Source organism: Dromiciops gliroides, chromosome 1 (assembly GCF_019393635.1).
Source record: "Dromiciops gliroides isolate mDroGli1 chromosome 1, mDroGli1.pri, whole genome shotgun sequence".
NCBI classification, from domain to species: Eukaryota; Metazoa; Chordata; class Mammalia; order Microbiotheria; family Microbiotheriidae; genus Dromiciops; species Dromiciops gliroides.
Genome location: NC_057861.1, coordinates 630,618,771 through 630,637,240, shown reverse-complemented (window position 1 = coordinate 630,637,240; position 18,470 = coordinate 630,618,771). Strand labels below are relative to the sequence as shown.

Sequence of the window (18,470 nt, the reverse complement as noted above, 5' to 3'; positions counted from 1 at the left end):
TAGCTCCTTAATTAGAAATACTTTGCTCTGTGTGTTGGACACAAGAGAGTAGCCTGCTTTGTTTGAAGTGTTGCTTCCTAGCAACATGCCTGTTTTTCTGTTTACCCCACAGTTCTTTGCCTCCATGATTTCCACATTCACCCTGAATTTTGTTCTGAGTATTTACCATGGAAACATATGGGATCTCTCTAGCCCCGGTCTCATCAATTTTGGAAGATTTGACACTGAGGTAACCATTAATATGTAAAACCTTCAATCACACAGACACCTTGTCTCCTTACCTCCCGGGGCTCCTGGATAGTAGGAGCTTCCACTTTTGAGATTCTAGATTTTTAAAAATAGAACTCTGGAAGCAGAGCATTCCTCTGTGCAAAATCCAGTGTCTTAATGGGATTCTGTTGTCACCCACCAGTGCAGCAAAAAGAGCATGATGAACAGGGGGCAGGAGACCTGGATACTTGTCACAGTTCTCCCACTGACTAGGTTGTGGCCATGGAAAAGTCCTGAAGCTTTTCTGCATCACGGGTTTTTCAACTGTTAAAATGAAAAGTTGGACTCTCCTCTTGCTAGATTTCTCACATTCTGTCAGGGATCGCATTGACCAAATGGAGTATGTTTGATGTCCTCAGCAGTTCAGGAGTTTAGATATCATAGTTCTGTGCTTCACCAAAGATGCTAGCTGATGCATCTCCTTGACTCTGAAAACTAGGGAGATAATTGTGCTTTCCATTTTTGTTGCAGTAGGTGGGGGGTGGGGGGGTGGGGGAGAACATTTGGAGATAAATACTCAAGGTTTACGCCAGTAGGTCTTATAAGTAAACCACTTTTCTCTCCTTTCTCTGTGCAGAAAATGGTATACACAATCCATGAGATCCCCATCTTCATTGCCATGGGTGTGGTGGGTAAGGAGAATTTCTGTTGACTTCATTAAAAAAATCTAGTTTAATCCTTCCCACCCCAGCCTGTCTTTTTTTCTCATTTTTACCAAAGGCCATCCCACTTTTGTTAAAGATTTATGGAAAGAGCCTTTCTAAACATGGCTTTTGAAATGGCAGGAACCCCAGTTAATTCTCTGGAGACTCTTTCTGTATCTTTTGGCCTGAATAAGAATGTGCTAAAGCCTGGGAGGTTGCCACGGTCTGAGACACAGGTTAGCTTTGTGAAGCAGCTTTTAAGGATTCTCCATAAAAACCCTGGAATGAACCAGTCAGTTATTCAGCAGTGCACTAACACACCACAACTGCTGTCACTTATTTTTCCTGATGCTTGAGATCTATGTTCTAGAAGGGCCACTTATATATTCATCTTTGTGGCAGCAGAATTTACGTTCCTATGTCACTGGGGCTGTTCATTTTTGTATTTAAATTTTTATTGAAGAAAAATAAAAATTCAGAGAAATGAATGTAGGTGTTTGTTGTTAATATAGAACTCTCTCCCCCTTGCTAAGAGGGAGGATAGTCTTATCCTCACCTAAATTTAACATATGCTAAGAATTATCTTCCATTTAATTAAAGGACTTGGAAGATTCAACAAATCTATCTGTCAGAACATGGTACTGTAGAGAATGCTGTTTGTCTTATTCCATCTTAGTCCCTTCTTTACTAAGCTTCTGGGAAATGGTTACTTAACTGAGAAGATGTGAATCAGCCAGCTCTCCCAAATTGTTAGTAGCATAGGGAATTCAGATTTCAAAGCTGACCTTTCTTCTTACTTGTCTCTTTCTGGCAATAGGTGGTATTCTTGGAGCAGTGTTCAATGCCTTGAATTATTGGCTGACAATGTTTCGAATCAGGTAAAAGGCTCCATTGGCATTGTATTCATCCAAAGAATGACACAGAGAAGGGGATTTCAGGATTTGCCATGTGATCATGGGTTTTGAACTATATATCTTAGATTGGATCTTACTTTTCATTAGCATTTATGTCTTCTTTAGTAACTAAGGTTGCTTTATTTATTGGGGGGGGGGAGAACAATACAGAGTAATTAGGGACCTGGGAGAGGGATGACAGGCCGTGAGAAATGGAATGACACCTAAGCAGTACCCTCTCAATTTCTCTTTTATATTGAACTGAATCCAACCTAGGAGGGGGAACCTAGGGCCTACAAGTCTTCTTTTGTCTAGATGTATTTAAGAAGGGTGGTGATGCTTTCTCTTCCTGGACTGGTTGAATACAGTACTACTCAGATAAGAAGATAAATTGTTTCCTACCAGTTTCAGAGAGTGTATCTCCTTATTGATATTTGGGCTACATTAATTAAGACGAGCAGTATAGCATGGGGACTTTCACAGTTTGCATATTAACCAGTCTGTAACTTTGAGAAAGGGAATGGTGTAGTTACTGCTTAATGTTGCATTGTCACAGTTTCTTCAGGGAACAAAGGCCAGTGACTAAGAAGGCTGGTGGGGATTGCTACAGTGTGCCATATATTTTAGCATTGTTGTAGAGTTCCTGTGGTCAACACCCCAGCATACTCATTAATTTAGGGAAGAAGAGATACAGATAATTACAAAATAATTCATATTTGGCTTTTGGATATTGTGAGATACCCATTTTACATTCATATATCCTCTGCTTGTGTAAAGATCTATCTTGGTCAATATCACTGATGGGGAGGGCAGGAAGACCAGGCCATCGAATGATTCATTCGTCTGTACTCCATAAAGATGATGTTTCCCTCAGGGATACTTCTCTGAGTGACCAAGTGATGATTTCTTATTTGTCATTGGTGCGATTCTGGCATTGATATAGAAAGGCTCACCTTAAGCTGTTCTGATTCTACAGATACATACATCGTCCTTGCCTCCAGGTGATTGAAGCCATGCTTGTGGCTGCAGTCACTGCCACAGTTGCATTTGTATTGATTTACTCCTCTCGGGATTGCCAGCCACTTCAAGGGAACTCCATGTCTTACCCTCTTCAGGTAGGAGGCTTGCGCCATGGGCTAGAGGAATCCAACATGGCACTGGTGGGATCCCCCCAAGAGACAGAGTCTAAATTAGGGTGGACATTCCCAGGGACTTTCCCTCTCCCTTCTTATGTGTTCTTATTTTTTATCTCATATAAGGCAGATACTCATTTTCCCATCAAAAGGCATTCCTCTAAGAGCTTACTTCTTAGGATTTGGCTGGTTTTGTTTTGGATGAGAAATCACTTCATTAACCAGGGTTGGGAAGGCTTAGAGTGAGTACGTTATAGATACCGATACCCTGAGAGTACTGTTCTCTTTGATCTTCTAAAATAAGTAGAAAAAGTAAGTGTTTCAAGGCTCCAGGAACATGCTTAGCTCTCACTTGTGAGAGTAAATGTGCCCAGCAGCAGGCTAACTCTGCCAAGTATAGAACCCAGGTCAGTTTGCCTTTAAGCCTGTGATCCCTGCCTTTACCATATTGAATTTTTTGAAAGTAGCATCAGACACTAGTGATTTAGAGATACTCCTTATAGTTATGAGCTATTAGAAAACCATTTTCTCCCTGGCTTATCTAGGCTCAAGGATGTGGCCTCATGAAACTGAATTAGGTAAGGAATCAGGTTTTACCCAGCCCTCCAAAAAGTATTCAGGATATTCATGTGAGCCTCATTCAGTTTCCTGAATTCTTGGTTGAAGGTATAGATGTATGCTGGCTATGGGCCTTGTTTCTTCACTGATCTTCAAAGTAGGAAGATCTGATGACATTGTATTTGTTCTTGCTGAGGAAACTATTGGTCGACCTTTATTAGACAAGACACCAAGTCTGTGTTTACTTAGGATATTCTAACAGAGATCTCATTTGCCTTTCTTTCCTTCAATCCCACAGCTGTTCTGTGCAGATGGAGAATATAATTCGATGGCTGCAGCCTTCTTCAACACCCCAGAGAAGAGTGTTGTCAGCCTTTTTCACGATCCCCCAGGTCTGTTACTTTGATCCACATGGCATCAAGCTAGAATCAGAATTTGGCCTGCACTTGTTCCCATGGTGGGAACTGAGTTGGAGGATAGGGGAGGGTGTTGGGCTTTATATGAAGCCTTCTCAGATGTTCACATTCTTGGCACTGGCCCTTAGAAGTAGAAGGACATAACAGAAGGCTGCTACAATGGTCCTCAAATCCAGTCTTCTTCATGGGGAATCGAGTCATTGTCCTTAGGTATCCTCACGGTAGATCCAGTACTGTGACTCACAGTGAAAATACTCAGGTTATTCCACTTGATAACATAGGGGGTTTTGTCCATCACATAGGAAAGTAAAAACATCGAAAGGCATTGGTACACAGGGAGATGGAGTTGGGCAGGAGCAGGGAGGAAGAAGTGCAGGCTTGGATTTTTGTGTTTATTGAAAGAGTGATAGGCTCGGTCAGCTTAACAGACTCTGTCTTCCTTCCTTCCTGGGGAGTGATCTGCTTTGGGAGGCTCTTAGGTCTTTCCATCATTTACTAGGATTTCATTTTCCTGAATGACTTTACCTTCTGTGAATTGTTTCTGGAATTTTCATTTTGGTCAGAATACTAAGCGCATTCCCCAAGTCGAAGTCATGAGACTTTGTCTTGTTTTCTCTGACAACAGAGCATTTAATGAAAAATCACGATGTCTCTGTTGAGCTTCATTAGGACTGTGGACATGAGGCAGAAGGAGGGAAGATGGCAGGGCAGCTGCCTCTGACTTGCTCTGTGACTTTGGACAAAATGATTCAGAGACTCATAGGACTAGAGCTGGAAGGGCTCTTGGAGACCATATACAAGAGAGGAGAAAACTCTGGCCCAGGGGAGGGAAAAGTAAGTTAGTTGCAAAGTTTAGTTTTCCCCCTATGCCACACGGCTTCTCATCTCTCTGCTTTTTTTCCCTTGTAAAGTGTTTCATGTAAATCCTATCCATTTATAAATACAAAATATTTACTTTTCCTGAAATATTCATTGAGAAATCAAGTTGGGCATTCAGTGGTTAAAACGATCCCAGCCCAGACTCTGTCCCAATCTGAGATGTGTCCTTGGTGAGTCCTTTCTTTTCTGTGCCTAAGCTTTCCTGCCTGTGATTTACTCAGTGCCACATCTCTTTCAGTTCTATGTGGCTGGCAAATGTCATCAGGATTCAGTGGATCTTGAAGTCTGTCACCTGCCCAATTTCATCTTTACTTGTAGGACCCGTCTTCAGCCCTCTCTTGTCCTCATTAAGATCCCAAAAAGCAAGCCTGAGTGTTGTAGGATGTTTCCCATATGTTTTCAGCTATGACATTCCTCTAGAAGCTCTGGGAAAATCTCTTCTGTTGCTGCCAGCAGCCAGGCTGTAATTCCAGATGTCTGCATCTGGAAGCATTTTGAAAGCTTGTGTTTTTACCTGAGCCTTGGCAGGTTCCTAATTGGGGTCTCTGTATCAACTTCCTGAGTTCTAGTTCACCAGTGTGGAAGGAACAGAGAAAAGTAGCCTTGGTATAGTTCCCTTTGTGCTAACTTTTAGTCATGCTCTTTTTTGTGTACTGAGCAGGGGCTGAGGCTGCCTCTTGCTGCCTTTGTGATGGAAGAAGTCTCACACACACCCCCCCCACTCCCCTAACCACACACTCTGGAACATATCATTGTAAGCAGAAACTTTCCCTACCTCAAAAACAGCTTGTGAGTATAGTCTTGGTGGCCATATCCTTAGGCTACCTCTGTCTGGTATTTACTCAGTACTTTTCAAGAATAATCAAGAAAACTACTTGTTAACATGGATCAGGATTTGGTTAATGTTAAGATATGGTAGTTGAAATAAGGGAAAAGCATCAGGAAAGGAGGGGACTGAAACTTGGGTAGCTTGAGTTTGTCTTCCTACAATACTGACTTCTTGCTTCATAAATGGCTTCCCCTGTCTTCTGCCTCAGCTTTTCTATCTCTAAGACAGGAAGAGGGATTTGTCTTAGCATCCTTTCTCCTCCCAAAAATGCTGAAAAAGAGTAAACATCCTAGACAAAGCCCTAGGGTTTGCCATGAAAGCAGATGAAGTAACTATCAGAATGTGGTTAGGGATCAAGCCTTTCTCATCAGCTCTTAATCAGGATGATCAGAACAGGATTTAAGATGAGCCAAGAAGTTGTAGGATAAAAACAAACAAACAAAAAAAGCAAGAAGTAGTAGGATTTCAGTGTTCGTCATGCTATTTACCCTTTCAGGGTTAGCAATATTCACACAAAAGTTTTCACTGCTTCCTTTTTGGGGGCAGTGTGGTATTTTGGGTTTTTTTGTTTTGTTAGGAACAGCTAGAGCCAGTGCTGATCAGAGCCATGGAATCTCGGGGGAGGCAGATAGTACAGCCCCCTGATTTCTGCATCTCCTGCCCTCCCTAGGTTCCTACAACCCCTTGACCCTGGGACTGTTCACTCTGGTCTATTTCCTGCTGGCATGTTGGACTTATGGGCTCACTGTGTCTGCTGGAGTCTTCATTCCCTCCCTCCTCATTGGTGCTGCTTGGGGAAGACTCTTCGGCATCTCACTGTCCTACCTTACCAGTGCTGCAGTGAGTATATACTTTATCCTACTAGCTGACAGGGTCTGGAGAGCTCAGCCTTTTTTTTTTTTTTTTTTTTTTTTTTTTTTGGTGGGCAGTGTGGGTTAAGTGACTTGCCCAGGGTCACATAGCTAAGTAAGTGTTAAGTGTCTGAGGCCGGATTTGAATTCAGGTCCTCCTGAATCCAGGGCCTGTGCTTTATCTACTGTGCCATCTAGCTGCCCCCTAAATATATACATTTTGAAATGTCCTCTTACACTACCCAAAGAAAGACTGGGATCTCAGATGAACACTTGGTGTATAGCATAGAGTGACATCTTTTTTTTTTTTAAATGAATCAATATGTTTTGTTGTCTTTGACCAGTAACTTCCCAACAAATGTCCAACCCGCTTCTCATCCCTACAAAGTGTAATCCCCAGGATTGTTCATCGATGTTCATAGAAATGTGGGATGTGTTCCTTAACTTTGACAGCTGGCACTGAAATTGACCTTTGTATTTGACCAGCATTTGTTGCCTCTCCATGCTGATTTTATTTTTATTGTTATGGCAATTACAGGAGAGGCATTATGGCACAATGGGTAGAAGGCTGCCTTTAAATTCAGACAAACCTGGGTTCAAGGCTTGCCTCTGTATAAATAGGGGCAAATCACTTCATCTCTCAGGGCCTCCAAGCAAATACAGATACAAATTAGTTGAAGATTTGCATAAGTAGAGGGAGTCTATACCAGGAGTCCCCACAAACTGAAGAACTCACAGATCTGGTTTTCCCTTACCCACCCTGTCCTGACACCCCTCACCCAAAAAAAGTCATCGTGTGTATCATTTTATCTCTGCCTTCAGCCAGTTAATATTTAATACCTTCAGTTTGTCAGCCCCTGGGGATACAAAGAAAAGAAAAAGGATTCCTGCCCTCTATTTATTTATTATTTAGTTTTCCTGAGGCAATGAGGGTTGTGACTTGCCCAGGGTCACACAGCTAGTAAGTGTCTAGTATCTGAGTTCAGATTTGAACTCAGATCCTCTTGAATCCAGGGCCAGTGCTTTATTCACTGTGCCACCTAGCTGCCCCATCTCAAGGAATTTATATGCTAGCATGGGAGATGGTATATAAATAATTAGACCCGTACACAGCAGACAGAAGATGACCTTGGAGGGAAAGGGTCTAGCATCTGAGAGGAGCAGGAAAGGTCTCCCCTGCAGAAAGTGACATTTGAGCTGAGTTTTGGGCCTACCCATGTTTCTATGTATTCTTCATATTCCTTACAGTGGCATCTTTTGGCTAAAAGCCTCTGTTAGCTGGGTCTGGGTTAGCCCAGTCTGGGTAAGCAGATTGGGTAAGCAATGCTTCTTTATAGATATGGGTTAATATTTTTGCAGCTACCCGGGAGAGCTGTTTAAATTATCAACGTCTGGGAAAACAGAAAGGGCATGACTTTGAGTATAAAAATTAAATGTGTGTGTGTGTGTGTGTGTGTGTGTGTGTGTGTGTGTGTGATCTAGTCCTCCTAGCCTGGGGAATCCATTCTTCTTATCTCAGACAAGAGGCTCCAAAGTTTGGATTTGTCATTCATTCTGCTTTCATGCCAGTTGTTAGGAAGCCAGAGTCGTGAAGCCTCTGTTTTTGACTTGGTGGTCTTAGTTATCATTGCTCTGACATCTCTTGTGTTTGTTTCCTCTAACCGTAGATATGGGCCGATCCTGGCAAGTATGCCCTGATGGGGGCTGCTGCCCAGCTTGGTAAGTCCTGTCTTTTGCCATAACAGGAGTGCGTTCCAAGGAGGGAAGGTGGGATGGAGCTCTTAGCTCTACGGGTCAGGAGGGAGTAACTTAGCTTAACTCAGACACATATTGAGGAGACACCTGAGACTTGATTTACTAAAACTATTGCAAGGCTGGCCTGGAAGAGTAAAAAGATTCAGAAGAATTGATTGGGGGGGAGCAGGGGGCAGAGCAATGAGGGTTAAGTGACTTGCCGAAGGTCACACAGCTAGTACGTGTCAAGTGTCTGAGGTTGGATTTGAACTCGGGTCCTCCTGAATCCAGGGCCAGTGCTTTATCCACTGTACTACCTAGCTGCCCCCAGAAGAACTGATTTTGACCTGAAAATGTAGAGCTGCTCTAACTCCCTTTTCTTTTCCTCAGGTGGCATTGTGAGAATGACTCTGAGCCTGACTGTCATCATGATGGAGGCTACGAGCAATGTGACTTACGGTTTCCCCATCATGTTGGTTTTGATGACGGCAAAAATTGTTGGAGACTTCTTTATTGAGGTTTGACGTGGGAGGGGAAAAGCGAGGAGAATTGGCATTTGGGGACCGTGTTGTATGACTCAAGGAAGAAAGACGTTCCTTTCCAATCCCTCATAATTTGGGGAATTCTCATGAGTCAAGTGTCCTGAGTATAGGAGATAACATTGGCATCTTTTTCACAGCAGGGCAGTGTATTCTCCTTCCCTGTGGAGTAGAAATGATAGATCTAGTGGAGAAAGGGTCTTCATCCCGAATATTCTTTTTTTTTTTAGTGAGGCAATTAGGGTTAAGTGACTTGCCCAGGGTCACACAGCTAGTAAGTGTTAAGTGTCTGAGGCATCCCGAATATTCTAATGAAGAGGCCCTCCTGTCTGCTCCCTGGTAGTTTTCACTAGCCTTTAGGAAGCAGCAGTGCATGGACCCAAAGGCTGCTCCATTTCATTTCTGCCTCTGGTCAGAGGAATCACTGAATCTTTCTCTCTTCTAAGTTTTTTTTGGTGGGAATAAAGATGATTCCACCCCACCCCTTCACCTCACAGGGTAAAATGCAGGTGAAGTAGGTGATTATTGTGGTACCTTAAAGATTAATAATATTTAAACATACTCTAGTGATTCTTGTCCTGAAGATGATGTGTAGTAAACGGCCAGGATTAAGAGGATGGGATGGAGCCAGTCGATCAGTCCAGCATTTATTGAGCACCAGTTATGTGCCAGTACTCTGCCAAGCCCTGGGGAGACAAAGGGAGGTGGAAACTGTCCTTGGCCTCAAGTAGCTTACAGTCCAGTGGGGGAGAACATTCAAACAACTGTAAATAAACAAGACATAGACAGGATAAATTGGTATTCATCTCAGAGGAAGGGATGCACCAGCATTAAGGAAGACCAGGAGAGACTTCTTGCAGAAGGTGAGATTTTGGCTGGAACTTCAGAGGAGTAACAAGAAGAATACAGAGTCCATCAGCGAACAGGAGTAGAGATTGTCATCAGCAGCGAGAGGCTGACTCTTAAGTCTGGCTTCCCCTTTGGAAGAAGGTTCAGACGTATATAAGCTTTGTCCTGCTTGTTCTTTCCAGGGCCTTTATGACATGCATATCCAGCTGCAGAGTGTCCCCTTCCTCCACTGGGAAGCTCCAGTTACATCACATTCACTTACTGCCAGGTAATGACCCTCTTTCTGGCACCCTCACCCCCAAGATCTGCCTCCTGGGCTTTCTCTACAGGTCTTAGCCTAGAACAAAATGACCAAGATATCAGTGACTAGACCATGCTTGGTAATGCACACTTCCCAAGGAAGTGAGTTGCTTACCTCTGCTAGCAAAAATGTGTGTGTGTGTGTGTGTTTTCCACTATCTCTTCTGACTTCTATCAGAAAAGAGTTACTAAGTCCTGGTGTTGCAGAATCTGCCTCTTTACAGTGGGGAGTGGGAGACATGACATTTCTAGGAGGGATTTGCAGTCCTGTTTCCAGCCACTTAGAATTCAGAGAAATACTGAAAACGTCATTGTTGTCCAACTGAGAGTTACTGAGTCTATAGCTGTAGATTGAAACTGGTCTATAAATTACCATTCAATAACTTGACAGTAACTAAAAGGAGTGTCTTTTTCCCCTAAATATTCTGAAATTGAGGTGTTATTGAGAAAGCACCGGTCTAAGTAATGGCTTTTCCCACAGCTGCATGCTAAGTATCCCTGCTCTTCCTTCTTATATTTGCTTTCCTAACAGAGAGGTGATGAGCACACCCGTTACCTGTCTCCGGAGAAAAGAGAAAGTTGGAGTTATAGTGGATGTCCTCAGTGACACTTCCTCCAATCACAATGGCTTCCCAGTGGTGGAGTCCTTTGACGATGCCCAGGTAGAGGACAGATTTTACCATGGAGAGGGAAAAGAGAAAGAAATGGCATCCAACCTTATAAATAACCATCTCTCTTCAACCCCTTCCCCCTAGAGAGAAGACAAGTTTATATTGGATGAGTAGTCAGACAAACTGTCTTCTCTTCACAGTTTGGCTACCTCCTGGTGGGAAAGGGAACAGGCAGCCTCAGCTAATTATGGCAGACAGACAGAGGTTGATCGGAAGCTGAAACCAGGGTTTTCATTTCTGTATTTTCCCAGACAGCTCATTACCATAGCCTTTAACTATTCTGCCGTGGCTCATGTACCAGGAGTGGGAGAGGAGATCATGAAAGATGTCAGGGCCATTCCTTTAAGTTCCTAAAGCCTGGGTGCATTGCTTCCTGAAACAGAAGTTTGAAAATCATCCAGGCTCTAAGTCATGCTTCGGAGCATCACATGTGGACTAAAAGGCATTATCTTTTTTGCAGCCAGCAAGACTACAGGGCTTGATCCTGCGCTCCCAGTTGATTGTCCTCTTGAAGCATAAGGTATGCTAATTCATAAAGACTTTTTGGGGGCAGCTAGGTGGTGTAGTGGATAAAGCATCAGCCCTGGATTCAGGAGGACCTGAGTTCAAATCCACATTCAGACACTTGACACTTACTAGCTGTGTGACCCTGGGCAAGTCACTTAACCCTCATTGCCCCACCAAAAAAACTCCACCCAAACAAACAAAAAACCCCAACTTTTTTAAAAGGCCGTCAGAGCCCTAAGGCCTTGTGTAGACATGCCCAGACCTTGCAGATGATCCCCCATTCTCTGCTGTGGTAGTTTCCCTTACATTTGGTGGTAGTTTTTGCCTTTCCATCTAGAGTTCAAATTTCAAAGACTACAACACAAGCAACAGAAATGCCAAGATTCTGAGTATCCCCTGCAAAGTGTCCCATCACTACTGTTCTGGAGAGCAATTTGGAATGATGCCCAAAAGGCTCTTTGCCCTAGTGATACCACTAGTGGGTCTACAGCTCTGAAAAAGTGGGAAAGGACCCATGTGTACCAAAATATTTATAACAGTGTTGTTGTGCTGGCAAAAAATTGAAAACTGAGGAGGTCTCTGTCAACTGGAGAATGTCTGAATGAGTTATGGTATATGAATGTGATGGAATATTATTGTGTGGTAACAAATGATGAAAAGGACAATTTCAGAGAAACCTGGGAAGACTTGTATAAACAGATGCAGAATGAAGGGAGCAGAACTAGGAGAATAACTTGTACAATAACAATATTGTAAAAATAATCAGCTGTGAAAGACTTTGTAACTGATCAGCAAAGTGACCCACCACAGTTCCAAAGGACTCCTAATGAAATGTGTTACTCACCTCCAGAGACAGAAGTGATGGACTCAATGCAGATGGAAGCTTATGTTCTTTTCCTTCTTTTTTTTTTTTTGGAGGGGAAAGGGAGTGGGACATGACATACAGTAATTTGTTGTGTATAACCATACATATTTGTAATGGGCTTTGTTTTTCTTGCCTTCTCAGTGGGTGGGGGGAAAAGGAAGGAGAGAATTTGGAACTGAAAATAAAATTAAAAACAAGAACTAAGTGCTGTCCCAGGTGCAGTGTCTAAGGGAGATCCTGTGAGATCAAAGGGTGCTTTTTCCTTTTCTCTGTCCTCCATTTTAGGTGTTTGTGGAAAGGGCCAGTCTGAACCTGGTCCAGAGGAGACTGAAACTAAAGGACTTTCGAGACGCCTACCCCCGATTCCCGCCCATCCAGTCAATTCATGTGTCTCAGGATGAACGGGAATGCATGATGGACCTCACAGAGTTCATGAACCCCTCCCCATACACAGTGCCTCAGGTAATTGGCCAGGATGCTCCAAGATGGGAAGGGTTTGCCACCAGAACTCCTCTGACCAGTGCAAGAGACTGAGAAACGAAAGGACCCCTCTGTAGGTAGTGAGTACATAGTGATTACATCTCTCAGACCATGGAGAACTTCCTGAGAGGCTGAAACAGGAGCCATCTGGACTCTGCTGCCTTTCACAAAGTATACAGTCAGTGTCTACTCCAGTCACATAAGGGAAAACTTAAATGACTGAGAGAATATTTCAAATTCAGTACGTTAATAAAGTCAATAACAAAGGCCTCTTTTGAATCCATTTCCAGACATTAAAACTAGTCCAGAGAGCAGCTAGGTGGCTCAGTGGATAAAGCACCAGCCCCGGACTCAGGAGGACCTGAGTTCAAATCTGGCCTCAGACACTTGGCATGTACTAGCTGTGTGACCCTGGGCAAGTCACTTAACCCTCATTTCCCCACCCCACCCCCCCAATTTTTTTTAAAAACCAAAACTAGTCCAGAGAGCATTCCCTCAGGAAGAAAAAGCTGCAGTTGGTCAACCCAGGAGACTTTAAACTCCTCAAGGGCAGGAACTTTGATTTTTGCCCTTGTATCCTCAGTCCTTAGCATAGTACCTTATATTTAGTGGACATTAATAAATGTTTTTTGAACTCCAAGAATCGAGCTAATGTGGAAAACCAATTTCTGTAGAGGAGATGGCTTCCCATTTAGAACTTAGGTTCTATATTAGTTCTGTGGCTGTGGGAAATGCCCAGCCTGCTCCAACATGAGAGAACGAGGAGGTGAGGTAACCCTCTGAAGTCTTCTATGTCAGTTCTGTCAGGGGTCAGCAATGCTTCATGACTTTCCTTCAGAGTTGACCAGGCAGGGCTGTGACATCCAGGACCCGATGAGCTCTGTACAAGTTGTCTCTCTGCAGTTAAATGCCTCCTGTGGGCAGCCAGTTTACTCTTAGGGAAAACCGAGAATTGGCAAGATGACCTAAAGACTAAATAAAAGTTTGATTTCCAGGAGGCATCCCTTCCAAGAGTATTCAAGCTGTTCCGAGCACTGGGACTCAGGCATTTGGTGGTGGTAGATAATCATAATCAGGTGAGTTTGGGTTCTTGGGGAAAAAATGCTCACTCTACATTAATATAGTGTTAGGTCATCACTGACTAGAATAGTGAAGTTTCTCTTACCTCTTTCCTTAAATCCTGTCTCCTGACTTTTTCCTTTGGCATAAAAGTGACTGCAACAGGAACAGATTTCAGATAGATCTGGCTCCCTTAACCTCACAGGCTGTTGTCTATAAAGGCCCTGCCTGTTTTTGTTATTGAGGGTGGCCACTCTGTTTCACCAGAACACAAGTGTGTCCAGTGCGGCAATTGTACTATAAAACCAAGCATCTGGTTCTCTTGTTAGAGCCAAGAGTGAGAGAGCAAAAACTGTTGACTCTGTTGGGTCTTCTGTACCATTTCATTATGCAGTTCAGAGGGAGAGATGACCAAACATTTCACTGCAGATATTCTAGTGACATGATCAGAAGTTGGGTTCTAGGCAACTAGGTGGCACAGTGGATAAAGCACCGGCCCTGGATTCAGGAGGACCTGAGTTCAAATCTGGACTCAGACACTTGATACTTACTAGCTGTGTGACCCTGGGCAAGTCACTTAACCCTCCTTGCCCCACAAAAAGATAGAAGAAAAAAAATATGTCACTAGTCCTTGGACATGATACAGAAGTTGGGTTCTAACATTTGGTCGTTTGACTTATCTCGTTTAATTCTCTCCTTACAGGTGGTTGGGATGGTGACGAGAAAAGACCTTGCAAGATACAGATTAGGAAAAGGAGGGTTGGAAGAGCTGTCCTTGGCCCAGACGTGAGGGGATTGGTATCACGTCTCTGCAGGGCAAGCGTTACTGCCCATTGGAAACCCTCTGCCTCCTCATGTTCTTTAGCACTCTCATCTGAGGCCTTGTTTCTCTGGAGGCCGTGGAAGTGAAAAGTCTTCCCAGACTTCCAAGCGCAAACCTGGCTGCTCCAGGTTCCAGTTCAGTGTTTTAATTTGACGTACATTGTGGGTAGATTTGTTTACATTTTAATATTTTTCTCTCTGGTTTGTTGCCATTGGATTCAATTTTTATTCTATCCTTTTACGTTTCCTTACCTGAAAGGATCAAATGAGTTTAACTTTCCTTTCTAGCTGTGCTCCTTGTCTGAGAACAAATGGGTGAGGGAGCATGTGTCCAAGCATACCCATGTTGAGGGGATGCGGGGGGGCTAGTCCTGCTGCACTGAGGAGACTCCTAGAGTCTGTCACACCTGCTGTGGCCACAGCAGGCTTATTCGTTTAGCACAGCCCAACACCACGCTCAGGAATTTCTCGGGATTTCCTGAAAGAGACCTGAGGCCGCAGTAGATGCTGCTGCTTCTCCCCCCCCTGTATATTCCCCATCACCAGCCTGTGCCGCTCCTGTCTCAGCATGGCATGAGGAGGCCTGACTACCCAGTCTCCAGGCTGATGGTTGAGTTTGAATCAGGTCGGGCAGGTGGCCTGAGGACAAGGAGAGCCACACACTCTGACAATCCTAAATTTTTCCTGGCACTGGGCTTATGAAAAACCTTCCCTGCCCTTTAGGGAGCAGCTCAAGGTGTTCCTGCCACCTTTCTTGTAGCATTGGCTTCTTGTGGGTCTAGGGGACCTCGAATCTGTTCTCTCCCTCCTCCAAGGGCAGACTTCAGAGCCAAACAAGGCAACAGTGGGAATGTGAGACATGTCCCATCCTTACTGAAGTGGCTTCTGACTGGGCAACACTAGACAGATGGGTAATCTGCTGTGGCTCTGCAGCTTCCACGTCTGTCCCTATGGTCTGAGGTTGGCGGGCCTTGTTCCTCCTCCCATCGCCGCCGCCCCCCCCCTCCCCCGCCCCCAACGTCTCTGGTCAGTGAGCACGAGAATCAGAGCATCCTCGCTGTGGAGTCATAGAGCGTGGAAGCTCTCCTTGGTGGTGGTCACAACGTCTCCTGCCATCCTGTGTTGGTGGTTGTGGCATCACTCCATCCTCCCTGAACCTTCCTCTGCTCCACCTTCCCAGCTGTGCAAGTTTGAGTCTTCAAAAAGTTGGCCAGTCAGAAATATTCCTTTTAAGCACAGTTTCTTAGGGGTTTGACACACTGTATTTATGTCAAGGAAAGGTAGCCATGTGATGACTCCTTCAGGTATTGACATATGACTCCTCTTAATGTGTACTTGTTTTTCCTGTCTTTTAGAGCTGGGCATAAATGCAAAGCATACTTTGTTCTGCATATGCTTGCTGGGAGTTATACTGAGCTTCTTTTTGTGCGCGCGCGCGCGTGTGTGTGTGTGTGTGTGTGTGTGTGTGTGTGTGTGTGTGTGTGTGTAGCAGTGAGGGTTAAGTGACTTGTCCAGGGTCACACAGCTAGTAAGTGTCAAGTGTCTGAGGTTGGATTTGAACTCAGGTCCTCCTGAATCCAGGGCCAGTGCTTTATCCACTGCACCACCTAGCTGCCCCCTTATACTGAGCTTTTTAAAAGCAGGATCTGAGAGGCCTATCTTTGATTCCCTCACTCATCGTTCATGCTATCCCCTTGACAGCTCTGTAGGGCCTGTGGCCTGTGGTTCATCTTAAGGGAACAGCTTTGTCATATCTTTTAACAACTGGTTGGAGGTCCCTGGGGGCTTCTTACACGTATCTGGTTAGTAATTCCTTCATTAGTAGGTGAAGAGCAGCTTTGCCCATAATGTCTTGGGTGGTACCAGGTTCTTTCTACCTGCCTTCCACCCACTGCTCATTGGCCTTGGTGTGTATTCTTGCCACTTTGGTCCAAACCTGGCTGGCAGCTCTCTGCAGCCTCCCCCACTGCCACAGCCTCCTGGGGCTGACTCTCTTCTTCCCCATACTCACCCTTGTGTGTGTTACTGTTTATCTGTAGGGAGAGAGACCTCCTTTGATGAAGTTTGGGTTTGAGGATTCCTTCTGTCACTGACACCTAAACAGATTAGTTCCCCGAGCTTCAGGTAGTCCTTTAAAAAATGTTTTAAGTGCTCCCATGGTCCTGCTACTATTTGTTGTGGGAAAGAAGCACTTTGGGCAGTTTGATGTTGCTGTTTTATTTTCTCTCTTGAAATAATGAGTGAAGAGCAAGGGACCCTGGACTTTGCACCTTCCTGAAAAGCATGTCACTGCAACCCTTTAAACCCTCACCCAGATCATGTGCCAAGAAGGAAGTGGGAAGTCTGGAGGTGGGCAGGGGTCAGATTATGTATGAATATAAGAAATAAAGGGATTGAAGTCAAACTTCTGGTGCTGGGTGTTTTTCCTTCTCAGTCTGGACTGTGACCTTGAGCCAAAGCTGCCTGGGGCATGATATCCAGTTTTTGAAGTTGATGTGCTGACCCATAGTCCTCTGATCAGGGGTCTGTGGACAGGTGAGATTGCTTTAACCTTTGCAGCTGTGAGCATTATCATTAGCCCTGATGAACAAGACTGACGGCAGCTCTTGACTCCCAAACATGCTCACAGTGAGTGCCCTCTTGTCCCCGCCGCTTCTGCAGAATCTAAGAAACATCCGTACAGTGGCCACGTGACAGGCCCCGTCACTAGAAGGGAGTCATGACCCTCCTGAGCCTCTCTCTGACTGGCCTCACTGTGTTCTAACTCCAGGGCAAGCTGCCTTTTGAAGCCCAGCCTAGGGAGTGGGCATGGCTTTAGTTCTGAGTTGTCAATGCGACTTGGGCCTCAGATTTCTTTTGCCAGTGCTGTAAAACACTCAGCAGAAAGGAAGAAAGGAAAAATAAATTCCCTCCTCCCCAGGGTCCTCGTCACCTCCTGCAACCCTTCTGGTCACGTGAGGCATCTTGTCTGCAGAGGAACCCATTCTGAGCCTCATGGAAAAATCACATCTGCAGCAGGGGGCTTTCCGATCATTTCTTCCTCTTGCTCTAGATGAACAGAGGAAATAGTATCCTGGTCAGAGACAAATGTCCTGAGGCCACAAGCAGTCATTTCCATTGTTTTAGAGGAGGCATCCTGGCATAGTAGAGACACTGGAGAACACAACTAGTAGCCTTGTGACCCTGGGCATGTCATGTACCCTTGCTGAGCCACATCTGTAAGATTAGGATCATAGCACCTGCTTTCTGGGAATATGGTGAAGCTCCGATGAGTTTGGGGAAGGATGAACAAAGTACTCATAAATGCCAAGCACTTTGGGCTAATAGCTCAGTGCTTCCCTGTTAGCAGGATAGATGCATTTCTCATAGGAGAATGACCTGTGAATGCCCGAGGCTAGAATTTCTCCCCATTTCCTGTGGGAGGTGAGGCGTGAAGATGAGTGATTGGGGTTTTTTTTACAGTTGTGAACATTAGCATCAGTCCTACTGAACAGACCACCAGAATAAGGTATTTGTTCAGTAACAGCACAGGAAAACCTGTGCCTTGAGTAAAACCATTATTACTGAAGTCCTGGGACTCTGATAACCAAGTCTCAGCCTGTTACGTCAGGTAGTCAGGTAGCCTGCACTTGTCCTCAGCCTCCAGGATCAGCTTGGGGGAGAGGAGACATCTGTAACACAGCAGATGATTGCATTCTTTGTACTTGGTGCAATTGGTAAGAGCTGTGCGCCAGCTTCTCAGTAAAGAGAGCAGCTGATGAATTTTATGCTGCAGCACAATTTTCATTCTTAATGATAAAATAGTAATTTTACTGAGGAACTAAAAAAATGTATCTTTGGGGAGCATTGAAGTCGTAATTATAAGACCCGTGAACCATGAGATGTTTCTGAACTTCAATAAAAAGTTAATTTTTACTTTTGTGGTATTGTGATAGTACTTTCATCTCCAAGCTTACTGCTTCCACCAAGTGGAGACACTTGGAAGAACAGACTCATCCAACCAGTCTCAATTCAAATCTGTGTTCCCTTTGCTTCAAATCTGTGTTCCCTTTGCTTAGTGTTTCCCTCATAGACCTTTCAAACATTCTTGTACTCACCACAACTGAGGTGCAAGGAATCAAGGATTTCTGTGCCTGTCTGCAGAGTAATCTATAGCTTCAAGGCAGGAAGT

General features: G+C 44.4%; 1 protein-coding gene across 2 annotated transcripts in view; it reads left to right on the top strand.

Annotated features, from left to right (window-relative positions):
- CLCN7 (chloride voltage-gated channel 7) overlaps positions 1–18,174 on the top strand; it is a 63,015-nt gene extending 44,841 nt beyond the window's left edge. For both annotated transcript variants that reach the window (XM_043975307.1, XM_043975306.1), the window contains 14 exons: positions 113–229; positions 848–902; positions 1,732–1,792; positions 2,784–2,922; positions 3,797–3,890; positions 6,293–6,462; positions 8,141–8,192; positions 8,598–8,725; positions 9,778–9,863; positions 10,428–10,557; positions 11,027–11,086; positions 12,224–12,400; positions 13,414–13,494; positions 14,181–18,174. In XM_043975307.1, the coding sequence (XP_043831242.1) occupies positions 113–229; positions 848–902; positions 1,732–1,792; positions 2,784–2,922; positions 3,797–3,890; positions 6,293–6,462; positions 8,141–8,192; positions 8,598–8,725; positions 9,778–9,863; positions 10,428–10,557; positions 11,027–11,086; positions 12,224–12,400; positions 13,414–13,494; positions 14,181–14,267 (1,437 nt within the window). In that variant the 3' untranslated portion in view covers positions 14,268–18,174. The remainder of the gene's footprint in view (positions 1–112; positions 230–847; positions 903–1,731; positions 1,793–2,783; positions 2,923–3,796; positions 3,891–6,292; positions 6,463–8,140; positions 8,193–8,597; positions 8,726–9,777; positions 9,864–10,427; positions 10,558–11,026; positions 11,087–12,223; positions 12,401–13,413; positions 13,495–14,180) is intronic.
- The last annotated feature ends 296 nt before the right edge of the window (positions 18,175–18,470 follow it).